The sequence below is a fragment of the Odocoileus virginianus genome, chromosome 26, assembly GCF_023699985.2.
Source record: "Odocoileus virginianus isolate 20LAN1187 ecotype Illinois chromosome 26, Ovbor_1.2, whole genome shotgun sequence".
NCBI classification, from domain to species: domain Eukaryota; kingdom Metazoa; phylum Chordata; class Mammalia; order Artiodactyla; family Cervidae; genus Odocoileus; species Odocoileus virginianus.
Genome location: NC_069699.1, coordinates 9200664 through 9213238, shown reverse-complemented (window position 1 = coordinate 9213238; position 12575 = coordinate 9200664). Strand labels below are relative to the sequence as shown.

At 45.6% G+C, this 12575-nt stretch overlaps 1 protein-coding gene across 4 annotated transcripts in view; it reads right to left on the bottom strand.

Moving 5' to 3' along the window:
* ITGA9 (integrin subunit alpha 9) overlaps positions 1 to 12575 on the bottom strand; it is a 356853-nt gene that overhangs the window by 154588 nt on the left and 189690 nt on the right. For all 4 annotated transcript variants that reach the window (XR_011483592.1, XM_070455419.1, XM_070455417.1 and 1 more), the window contains exon 17: positions 9675 to 9751. Coding sequence is in view for 3 of the 4 variants with exons in the window: in XM_070455419.1 (XP_070311520.1) it covers positions 9675 to 9751 (77 nt within the window). In the remaining variant the exon portion in view is untranslated. The remainder of the gene's footprint in view (positions 1 to 9674; positions 9752 to 12575) is intronic.

Sequence of the window (12575 nt, the reverse complement as noted above, 5' to 3'; positions counted from 1 at the left end):
GAATGGAGTCAAGGAGAAAGACTCATAAAATGTAGGTCTTTACCTGTAATGCATGGGCAGCTCATGATCTACCCAAGCCTGTCTGTCACCTTGGCTCTGGAGGGAGGTTACTCTTAGGAAGAAAGCTAAAGTGGCCTCTCTTTTCCTTCTGCCAAGAGAAGCAGGGTCAACTTTCTGATTCGCCTAAGGTTGTATTAGGTGGCTCAGAACAAACTTGGGTGCATGCTCAATCACTCAGCTGGACACAACAAATGGAGAGATGTTAATAAGAGGGCGTGTGCAAGAAAAATATGTGCAGGGGTAGATTTACTTCAGAAAACAAAACAACTGTAAATCTTCGGAATTTGGCTTTTCTTCCAGTAACTAAGTCTGCCTCGGGATGGGTGAGTCTAGTGTTTGTGGCAAGAGACCAATACCACAGTCACACAGAGTAAGCTGTAAAATCTTAGTAAAAAAAGAGCACATGGCTCCCCATTCACTCCTGATCTGATAGAAGTGAGGAATCCAGCTGCTACATTCTTTTGATAAACCTTTTTCTTAGGTTGAGTGTCCAGTGAGGAGGAAAATCACAGCCATATCATTTTGGCCCTGCTGGAAAGATGCTTATACATAAAACCTCTGATGGTTGGCCCTACTTGGAAGCCAGGGAAAATAATAGCAAATAATATTTTATAGGTACACACTAGAAAATCTATAAAATAAAAATAATTAAAAAATGAAAAATAATATTTTATTAGGTACCCCTGTAAGACAAGTCCAGCCTTCCCAGGTGGCTGGAGAGGGAGCTATGAGCCTGGTCCCAGCCTCTTCCACAGTTGCCATGGTTACCCCTCAGCTCCATCTTCAAGGCTCCTCTATGGATTCCCCATCCTCTTACCATCCAGATGGAAAATCTCAGCCAGTGTCTGCTTAGCAGGGGGAGGGCTGTCCCTGAAACCCGATATTCCTTGGAATGGATCTCCGCTGCTTAAGTGTGGTAGGGCCTCACACCGAAGCTGGTTCACTCTTTGGGAAGCTACAAATCAGATCCTCCTGGAGATAGGAAGGTATTTCCCACCTGGTTAGCAGCATGTCACTGTGAGAGCAAGAGACAGGCCAGGTTCCCCAAGCTGCCACGGCTATTTAAAGTCAGAGGCCGTAGAACACTGGATGTGGCCTCAAGAACCTCCCAACGGGTTTTTTTTTTTTCCTCTTGCTACTCCATTGAACTTTCTTTCTAACCCCAGAAAAGTGACTCAAATCCCTGCCCACCAGCTACTTGCTCTGCTGCTGAAATACTGTTCTATCCATGAGAATCACCAACCACAAATAAACAGCGAGCTGGGCTTGTTTCCACCCCGTCTGAGTTACTTTGTAGGACAGTGGAGTTGCCAGCCGTCTGTGCTTATCCCGAGTCGGGCTGCCGTCAGGGCTGCAAAACTGCACAGCTGTGTGGCCTATCCCCACCCAGGGCCCTCCCGGGAGGACGGACTGGGCAGAGGTCAGATCCTCTCTGCACAACATGTGCTGTGGACACTTCCCTCACCTGCCATTTCTGCTGTCCTCAGGAAAACGGGGGACAAAGCTCCCAGTCCTGTACTTGACTTATGGGTATCCCCTACAGCCAAATTCCCTTCAGCAGGTGGGCAAAGTGTGGTGATGCTTGGGAGAGAAGGGACAACAGACTAAGATGCGAATGAATACAACAGGAAATCAAATTACCATAGTAATGGAGAAAGTCAGGAGCGTGGAAATGTGGAAAGAAAGCATTCCCAGGAAGATAGTGGAAAGAAGTCTTGGTGTCAAAAGGTGGTTTTTGATACTCTCACTGGAAATTCCAGAATAAACTCATCAACTGAGATTCTTTGAGAAAGTGGGTGCAACAGATATCGTCTATGCCCCTATCACCCCCGTCAGACTTTTTCGAATGTTCCTGCTGATTTCCAGGTGCCAGGGTCTGAACCTTTCTGGATGAGAACAAGGCTGCTGTCTGTCACAGCCTAGAAGGGCCCACCCAAGCCCAGAGAAGCTTTCAACTAACGACTCTCCATAGCTGATGTACAAACAACCCATCCCCTTTACCCCTCAGAGGCAGTCATTTTAAGCTGCACATTTCCCATCATTACCCAGTGTTTCCCTGCAGGATGAAGATCCAATATACCCTGTGCCACCTGGATATGATGGGCTAACTGGTAGCCTCTTTATTCACATAGTTTGTCTTCTGACACACAGATCCTCCCATCAGGAAGCAGAGTTTATTTCCCCATCCCTTGAATCTGGCTAGACCTGTGTGTGACTTTGCTTCAGTGAACAGAATGTGGCAAAAAGCGAGAACAGACCAGTTTTGTGACAGGCCTCATGGGACCTTGTGGACTGCATTCTAGTTTTTGGACCCCTTCCCTGCCCCCAACAGGAACACCTAGCCAACCCGAAGTTGGCTACAGGTCCATATGGAAGCCCATGAGACCAGAAGACCCAAATAGCTGAGTCATAGAATCTGGAGCTGAGTAAATGGTGTTTTTCCCCAAGGCGTGAAGTTTGGGGTGATTTGTTACTCAGCAATAACTAACTGATACACTGGTGTGTGGTGCACCCTTAATAGTAGGCTTCCCTCTAAGTTTCTTTACTCCTTTACTTTTGTTCTCTGCACTTCTCAAATTACTTCCACCCAAATCCTTGCCTGAGGGTCTGTTTCAGAGAGGACTCACACTCAGACAGGGTGGAGGGCCTCTTTCCTTGTGCTTTCAGGGAATTCCCTCATGTTCCCATGATTATAACAACCACAGTAAATTACAATTACTATTTCCATGTGTGTTTCCCCTTCTAGATCAAGAGCATCATGATGCAGTAGTTTATATTCATTTCCACCAAGCCTGGTACATCCATGACAAGTACTCCATTTACATTTGCCATGTAGGTGAATGTATCAGCAGTTTATCACTTCTTATCAAGTGAGTAGACATATTCTGCAAAAGTACCGCACCCTTCACTACCTCTTCCAGGGTGTGAATGTCTCTTTGTTTACCTTACTCTTTGGTCGCCTTCCTAGGGGGTTACATCTCACCCTTTGCTTAGGTAACTATAACAGAATGATCACCCACAAACCTGTTCATCTTGATGTGGTCCTGAAATGTGGGGGAGACACGTACTGCCTCCTCAGAGAATCCCTATCAGAGGAGGGAGAAGAGAAGAGTGCAGATGAGAAATCCTTTGACTCTCATTCAAAAGGTTCTTTTCACTGGAGCATTTCACCTTTCTTTCAAGAACACACCACTGAATAAAACCATTCCTGTTTCCAGAGATTCCAGAAACAGCCACTACAAAAGCCAGCTGCTCTCAATCAACAAACTTCTGTACTTTTTTGGTCCCACATCTTGGGCAGACGGTGAAGGGAAAAAAATACTGAATCACAAGGCTAATATTCTGGCAAGGGCAAAAGTTTTCCAGGATTCTGATCAGTCCTATTCATCTTCCTTTACAAAGTAGTAACAATAATGAGAGAAAAATCCAGCCTACACATATTAAGAATATCCTGACTTGATGCTTAAACTATCATTTGGACCCAGCAGAACTGGTGTCTGTGGTCTCTGAGGAGAAAAACTTTTGGACAGCACCTCACATGTCAGACATCACAGGGGGAGCATGACTAGATAGATAGGAGGGATCTTTGAGGATGCATTTTTTTTCACCCATACACCTCCTTTCTGAACTGGGGCTTTCCACACAAAGGAAGCTTTATTCCCAGCTCCCCAGCCTTGGTCCTTCTAGTCCAGAATCAGCTGATTATGACACCCAGCAGCAACTGAGGCCAGTTCACAGGAAGAGAGCGGGATGCAGAATTGGACATTTCCAGCTTTGATCACCTACGGCCTGACCACTGTGAGCCCTTGAATAAGTAACCTGCCTCCCCAAGCCTCTGCATCCTCCCCACCAAAAAGAGCGTAATAATATTTACTTCTCATTGTCACTGGCCAGATTAAATGAAATAATAATGATAACTCTCATTGACTGAGTGTTTGTTATAATGCCAAGCTTTCAGAAGCAATTAAATATGTTTTAATTCACTAGCTACTCAAAACAACTTTGCAAGATGGTGCTACTATGCTCCCATTTTACAGATGAGAAAACAGAGGCACAGAGGTGTGAAGCAACTTTCCCAAGGTTGTGCAGCTGATAAGATACTACAGTGGACACTATAGGGAAGCTAGTGCATGGTAGGAACTCAATAAACAGGAGTGTCTTCGCCTTCATAAAAGAAGACAATGCTACTTCTACCCTGTGCTATGCAGTTGATGATTCTGGTCATTTTTCCATTTTTAAAAAGGTAAACAATTTACTTTAAACTCTAAACGGCCACCCAACCCTTCACCACGATCCTAGGTATATTGATCCTCCCCTTGAAGACTGGTTTTCCATGGACACGAAAATACCCATGAAAATCTGAGATACCCATGAAAACCTCCCAGCCAAGGGTTTAGAGAAATGCACTTGGTCCCCCATCTCCACAAAGATAATCACATTACTAAGGCTACAGTCATAGGACCATTATAAGTGGTCACTAGATGGTTCTTCCAACTTCATAAATATTCTCATTGCTCCTTTTCACTTCCCTTAAGAGTTCTTTCATTATAGGAGTTGGCTAGCCAGAAGGCACTGAAATTTCCACTGTCTCATATGGGATACATCAAAAAAAATTCTTTTAACTTAGCTTCCATGGTGTATATTTCTCTTTTCTTTATCTTAATCATATGTGATATACTCTTAGGTACTATAAGTATTCAGACAAAAGAAATGAAACATAGCTACATCATTTTACAAATGGAATTTTCAGTCCTATTTAAAGAAACTAAAAAGCTTCCTCCTTATGCCTGGACATTTTGGAAATGGCAGGTTTTAGAACAAGGCTCAAGACCATTAAAGATTGTAGACTTAATTGAAGAGTTGATTGTTTTAAGAGACAACAGGCCTGCCAGAATTCATGCTCTCTGGAGAGAAAAATAAAAACATCTATGAGTCCCAGTTACAGATAGCACTTCCTGGCTTGATCCCTGACCACTCGGGGTGACCCAATCATTCCCAGATGTCTTTCTCTCTTTTTTCAAAACAAAGACTCCTCAGTCTATGGGTTTTGGGCTGCTTCCCACAACACCTTGCACTGTGCTGTCTACCCAGTCATCGGAGGAACTTTTCTCTGTTATCCCTTGGCTTCAACCTTATAATACAGTGGATCACAGCTAACAAGAGATCTAGGAGATCTAGATCTAGATCAGCTAACGGAGAGCTAGGCTCTAAAGACAGCACAAAAGGCAAAAAAATGTGTCAAAACTGGCCCCTGGAAACCCTTGGGGAGGCACCATGATGGAGATAAACATCTCTCATAAGCCCAACCCTGCCCAGGTGCTCCTGCACTGAGACCAAGGTGATGTCCAAGGAACTGAGCCAGGGATGCAGGAACTGAGATGATGGGAGAGTTGTTGTTCAGTCACTAAGCTGTGTCCGTCTTTGTGACTCTATGAACTGCAGCATGGCAGGCTCTCTCGTCCTTCACTATCTCCTGGAGTTTGCTCAAATTCAGGTCCACTGAGTTGGTGATGTTATCTAACCATCTCATCCTTGGCTGCCCCCTTCTCTTTTGGCCTTCAATCTTTCCCAGCATCAGAGTCCTTTTTCCAATGAGTTGGCTCTTTGCGTGGGAGAGTAGCTGACTCAAAAGTCAAGCTGGACACACTTTCTCTCAGTGGAACAGAGAAGCCAATGACCCCCAGGCTCTCAATCTCCTTGCCCTTGCCCCTTTCTCTCCCCCTATCCCTCTCTCCCCACCCCTTTGGTGTGCCCACCTGCATTCCTATTAGGTTAAATGCATTTATGCTATTTTTCTGCTATATGCCCACTGGCTGCAGGATGAAACCTAAACTTAAGGTGTGTCACAATCTGGTGCTTCTCTCTCTTCCTCTCTGTTATATCTTCCTGTGTTCTCCTGACCAGTGATCAGTATTTTGGCCACAAACACCTTTATCACAAGAATTTTTACAGCAAATATTTTTCTCAGATAACTAACTTGTCACAAGGCAATTTTTCCATAAAAGATAAAAGAACTGGTTGATTTACATCACATAAATCTTAGCACTTATACAGCTCTATAAAGTGACAAGGATACAGGCAGTCTTAATGTGGTAGATGATAATAACTATATAAGTTGATAGGAGACACGGTGATAAAACTTACTGAAAGTATGAAACAAGAAAGGGTAAAGCTGGATTGCATATTATACTAGAAAATAAAAACGTATCGGTTTGCAAATCCTTCGATGATTTGAGGGTACAGAGTTGAATCCACAGTTCCCATAGAACTTTGGAACATCAATCAGTGAACATGTGACAAGATGCCAGGAACACACAAGAGTGTAGAGGCTTTCACAACACAGCACAAAGCTCAGTTACAAACGTGCATCTGAGTATTTGGAAACTGACGCCTCTCTAAATGGAGAAATAAATCTTAACAGAAAAGACAAAGTGCAATGCTGAACAGGAAAATGAATCACATTTTAAATGTATTCAAATATTCTGTATTTTGCAATAGCCTTTTAATTTTCATTATTCATTTTTAATGTTCCACTATGCCCTATTTAATGATGCTCTTTTATTTTTTCTCTTTTACAGGAGAATTGCCTTACAATCAATTAGTTACACGGTGAAAACGTTTGCAGCAAAAATGCTTGTGGCAAAGATGTTTACAGTAGAGGAGCTCATGCCAAAAATATCTCCTGACCACCTCCTTCACCCCAGATGCCTGCAGATCTGCATGGGAAGCCTGCCTTAAAGCCTCTGTGCCTCTGCTCATCTTTTCCCTCTGCTCAGAATGCCTGGAGGCATTCCCCTGATTGCTTCTCTTGGAAGCTGCTCCAGGGCCCCATGATGCCCACCTATCCCTCTCCCAGGCACTGACGGTACCCAGCCGTCCTCTCCCACCCACACTGGGCGCCCTGGGAGAGCAGGGCCCACGTTTCTTCCCTGATTTGAACAATGAAGGAATGTACACCCCATCCCAGGCAATAACAATTCAATAACGATAACCAAAACAGCTCGCTTCTAGTTCAAGCCACCGAGTCTTTGTCAACCAAATTCAGACCTTGGCTTCCATACGCAGCCTACTGACTGTACCTTCTCTCTCTGTGTGCCTGGCTCTGCACAAGGATCTGGTGAAATTCAAAGTAACTGAAACCCTGGGCTTGGTTTTGTATCGCTACTTGTCCAATTACCAGTTAATGTTTCTCTGATGGCTCTCTTGGGGGCAACGATGGGCCCAAGAGTATAATGAAGGTTTGCTTAATGGGGGAATCCAGCCAAAAGGCTATTTTGAGAGACCGAGGGGACTCCTGGGAAATCACTCATCTGAGGGAGAGGCTCAGAGATTTGTCCAAAGACATTGCTTCGGAGATTTGATAAATCTCTTCCCCACCCCCACCCCCCGATCTCTAGGTCTTGTGTATGAATTGTAGGAAGATGGAACTACAAGAAAGGCTGAAACAGTCCCCAAAACTATAAGGCACCAGGAAAGCAACAGGGCGATCCTACTCTTTATGTAGTAGAATAGATTATATTATGGTTCCAATTTTTTACCCCTGTCTAAATTTGTCTCCTTTGCTGTATGACTGCAGTTCTTCTCACTGAAAAGGCAAAGCATAGCTTCTAGTCCCTTGATTTTGAGTTTGGGCACATAACTTGCTGTGACCATTAAAATAAGGCTGAAGTTAAAATACACCAGTTGTTAAGCCTATGCCTTGAGAGTTATTGCATGTTTCTGCTTGCCCTTTTATACTGGTGCCGTGCCGTGAGAGGAATATACCGGTTTAGGCCACTGGTTCCAGCAGGATGGTGAAAGACACATGAAGCAGAGCTGAACTGAGTCACCTGAGGCTCGTGGAGATCCACCTCCCCTCTGCTGAACCCCAGATTCATAAGCAAGGCAACCAGGACCCAGCTGAATCAAGCCAGGACCAGCCAACCCTCAGTGGACCTACAGATCCAGGAGGAAAAAATGATTTTAAGCCACTGAGTTTTGACTGGTTTGTTACACAGTACTTTCCTGTGGTTCTATCTAGCTGATACATATGGGAGTCTGGGCCCTGGTCAACCACACCAGTTGTTCTAGTATTATTGGTAACTGGGCCCAGAGAGCAGATCCAGTTCTGACCAATACTCTTAGGAGGCCAGGGTGGGGCAACAGAGCCAGCTTTAAGGATACCACGAGCCTCAGGTTTTACCTTTTAACATATGAAGAGCACAGTGTAACAGAGATGGGTTTGACCATGCACTGACAGGGAACAAGAACATCAGAACTTTTCTAGTATTTAACCTGAGAGCAAGTGAACATTTTCCCACCCCATGAAGTTTTCACTGATCTAAAATAAATGTCCACTATATACAGTCTGCCTCAAGAAAAAACAAATCATATATTTTTGTTTCATATTCCTTTTCCCCTAAAATACTTTTTGGAAGACTTTTCTAAAACTAAAAGTTGCGATCTGATAACTTATGAACCTTCCTTAGAATTGGTTTCTCTCATAATTCCAGAAGGTCCTTCTTACTAATGTTAAAAAAATTCTAATATCCAATTATCAGATTGAAATAATTTTCTAAGCTTGGCAAAACATGTACTACTTTAACGTACTACACTAAGTTCTAAGTAAAAGTAATGTCAATTAATATTTAAGAGATTTGGAGGAGTATGTGTGTGTGTGCTTGGGGAGGTGGTTTACATTACCTTTCCCCTGATAAATGCAAACAAATGAAGAATTATCTTAGTATTACTTTCCTTTGATGAATAATAGATTATTTGTCAACAGAAGCAAAAATGTCTAGTGCAGTTACTGGTTCATGATGGGATATTTCTTTCACTCCCCCCAAACTTAACTCTCACAGTTGAGGCACACTGTATGAATTTCAGAGGATACCTATCAACACCAATGACTATTGTTGAGAAATGGTAATAAATAGTATGGAGGTTAAAACTCTCTCAGAACGAATTGTCTCAAAAGGAACCCATTCTCTGATGTGGCTAAACGACTCAGGACCAGCGTCTTCATCCTAAAAGATGACTGAAATAAAAGGCTGACAGAGAGAAAACAGGAAGGCCTTTACAGAAGGTTCACCTTTAGCAGGGGGTCACGTCCTGTGGAAGGAAGCCGTGATTCAGGAGAGAGGCCATCTGTCCCCTCATCAGGACAGCTGCCCCTCTCCTCCATCCCCTCCATCTGGTTTTTAACCATCTGGATAAAGCAGATGCTTTAAGTGAGGAAAATGAAAAGAACCTTTATATAATAATAAACTGGATCATATGGGTTGTCTCAAATAGTTAAAGACTGGCCATTTCATATGGTTCAACTTAATACAATGAGTAAACCTAAAATACACCTCCTGACATACACACAAAAAAAATATTCAGGAAAATTAAGACATATAAAATTCTAATTGTGAGATATGTGACTGTAAACAAAACCAAACCCAAACCATCCCCCCCCCAAAAAAAATAGCTGTTAAAATTACAGTGTAATAAACGCTTTCTTATACCACAACTATTCACTTTAAACCCACCGACTGCATCTACCCTCTTCGGTGGGGAAATCTGCACATATAGACTTTGAGCCTGGAGCCAGAACTTCCTAGAACAAGGTGGAGAAGCGGGCACCAACTCACCTGGAGAGTAACAGCTGACCCTGCAACTGGAGGTCGGCGGCACAGTCCTCGGATCGGCAGTTCCTTTCAAACACGGTCTGTGAGGGAGACACGAGAGGAAGGGTGGAACAGCAGTCAGTGTCAAATAAGTAAATAACAACCAATCACTTCCTTCCAAATCAGCGGGAATTCTTCCCATGAGCCTGTAAGCAAACACACGTCTGTGTGCCCAGACTCGGGCACTGGCATTGAGCCCAAATATCGAAACACTGGGGTTTGGAGCAGAGAAAGGCTTAATACAGAGCCCAGCAAGGGGACAAGTGGCTCACGCCTTAAAACCTCTTGAACGCCCCAGAAGTTCTCAGCAAAGCTGTTTTAGAGGAGAGGTGAAGGAGGGGTGAGGTTAGCTGTCACAAACTTCCTCCTGAGGTCAGCTCACCATGTTCTCATAAACCTCCACCGGAATCAGTGTTATTCTCTGTCAAGGTCCCAAGGCTCAACTTCCAAGTCTAACCTCTGAGGGCCAGGCCTGACTCTGAGGAGGGGTTGCCGAGCAGGCCCGTCCCCCTGCCCGGAACACTGGTCCCTAGCCCAGGTCGTGCCTCCAGTGCCCAGACCAGCTGAGGAGGTGGATCTCAGCCCAAGACGCCCTCACGGATGGTTCCCCAGACCCGACCTGGCCATCATCCTTGAGGGAGCCAGGCATCCAGCACCCGGCGGCCCTCAGGGTCCTCAGGCCACCCAAGTGGGGGCCGGATTCCTCAGACCTTGACCCATGGAGATGCCCGCCATTGTTAGACTGCGAGGTGGGCGTGGGGAGAGGCTCACCGCCTCCTTCAGGCCTGGACCAAGGCCAGTGGGTGGCCACGGCAGGAGTCTGTAGCCGGCAGGACACAGCCCTCCGCCTGACCCCGGGGTCCAGCTGCCCTGCTGCCTGAGTCCAGAGGGCTGGAGGCCCAGGAGGCCGAGGTCCACCTCTTACTGCGCTCTCCCCCTACAGGACCACTGTCCTGCTGACCGTTGGCAGAGAGCGACCTCTAACCGTCACCGTCTCTGGTCTCGCGCTAACCTGCTCGTGGTCTCGCGGGAATGGCTGCGCCCCCACCCCGCCCGTACAACAGTTCCCACAAGCCTCCCGCCTCCAGGGAGCTGGCTGTCCCCACAATGAGGGGTCCTCAGCAGTTAACCCAGAAACCCAAGTCGGGGGTGCCCTTGACCACAGAGCGCACCCCTTATCGGATTCATTTCTCAGGCTATTCAAGTGCTACTTCAACTAGTTTTTTCAAGAAAGGTACCCAATAAGTATTCTTCCCATCTTTGAGAAGATCTTCAAATGCTCTCAGATAGGAGTGAATAATAACCCAGTCAAGACAAGAACTCTTAGATTACAGTCCGGACATTTCCCTCTGCTCTCCTGGGGAGGCAGATAATCTGTATTTGAGAAGGGTTCTGCCAGAGTGAGGAGATCATGTTATAATTATAATTACAAACAGGAAAGTTAAAGGCAATTATTAGATACTGGGGCTGAGGGCCCACACCAGGCTGCCTCGGTGGGGCAGCTGGCAGTTATCTGGACGGAGTGTCTTTTCTCTAACAGGGCTGGGCCTTGAGGGCCAAACCCCACCTAGTTCCAGGACCCAATGCAAACTGTGCCAAACTGGACATCTTTCCAGGGGGCTTGCGGTGTGTGCCTGAACTGGGCTTCTCTGTGGAGAGGGGCCAGGAATCAGGAGTGGCTCTGGGGAGGAGTTAAGAGTTTTCTTCTCCCTGTGGGAACCGGTGGGCTTGTCCGTCCCCCCCTCCATCTGCTGTCAGCCACTCTGATGTTTCAGGCTGCCTGCATCCACACTGACAGAGACTTCATTATTGCTAATTGCTCTAACCGCTTCAGTAGGATTCTGGAGAGAAAAGCCTGTGGTTGTCTTTTAGTTGTCATCTACATTCACTATTCAACTTCCCCGTCATCCCTCCTCGTATGTGTGGATCCCCCTCCAACACACACAGAGAACACGGCTCCAGGTGACCTGCTTTCCTCCCAAAGGACAAGTTTGGGCAGCTTCTCAGAGCATCCGTGTGGACTCCAGCAAATGTGCCGGCCAAAGAACAGTCTAGACCCAACCAGACAGAGTAATTTTGCTTATGGAAATTCATATTTCTGTGTCACATTTCCAAGAGAATAATGTGTCCCAGCCAACATTCCCTGCCTTGAGTGTGGGGGGAAAAAAAACTCATGAAAGCCTTGGGCAGAAAGAGGACATTCCCACATTCTTTTGGACAATACTGGGGACGAGAAGAGAGCCAAATTTCCAAGATTTTGAGAGAAGGCATTTGTGCTTTATTTGCCATCTCAATCAAGGAGAAAACAAGAAGTGGATGTAAGGTCTGCATGAGTATCTCAGGTGCGAGTAGAAGGCTTTCTGAGGTTAGAAATGAGGAGAAACACAAAAAGTGGCTTCACCACCAAGATAATGAAACTTTGGGCTGAAGGGCCCTCACTGACATGCTCCCACTGCAGTCTTGCACCTTACTTTCTATTCATAATGTTACTTGATTTTCCCCCAAGAGAAACTCTCCTCCCAAATCCTAATAAACTTTAGACTCCACTAAACCCAGCTCTGCCCCTGCTCACAGGCTTCTCTTTGCAAGTATTTTTCCCATTTTATAGGCAAGAGATGGTCTGACTTCCCCCCTTTGGAGGTAGAGTGGGATGGGTAGCAGGTGAAAACTGACAAGGTAGAAGGGACCTACAGCCACCCTGTGGTACGCAATCTGGCAAGATCTGGTCCCTGCCCTCCTCAGCTCCATCACCAACCACCCCTCAGTCCCGCCTTACTTCACACCTCAGGGCCTCCCTACAGGCTGATCCCAAAGACCTCCACCAGGTTCACCAGACATGTGTCCTTTCATCCTTCAGTCAGCAAA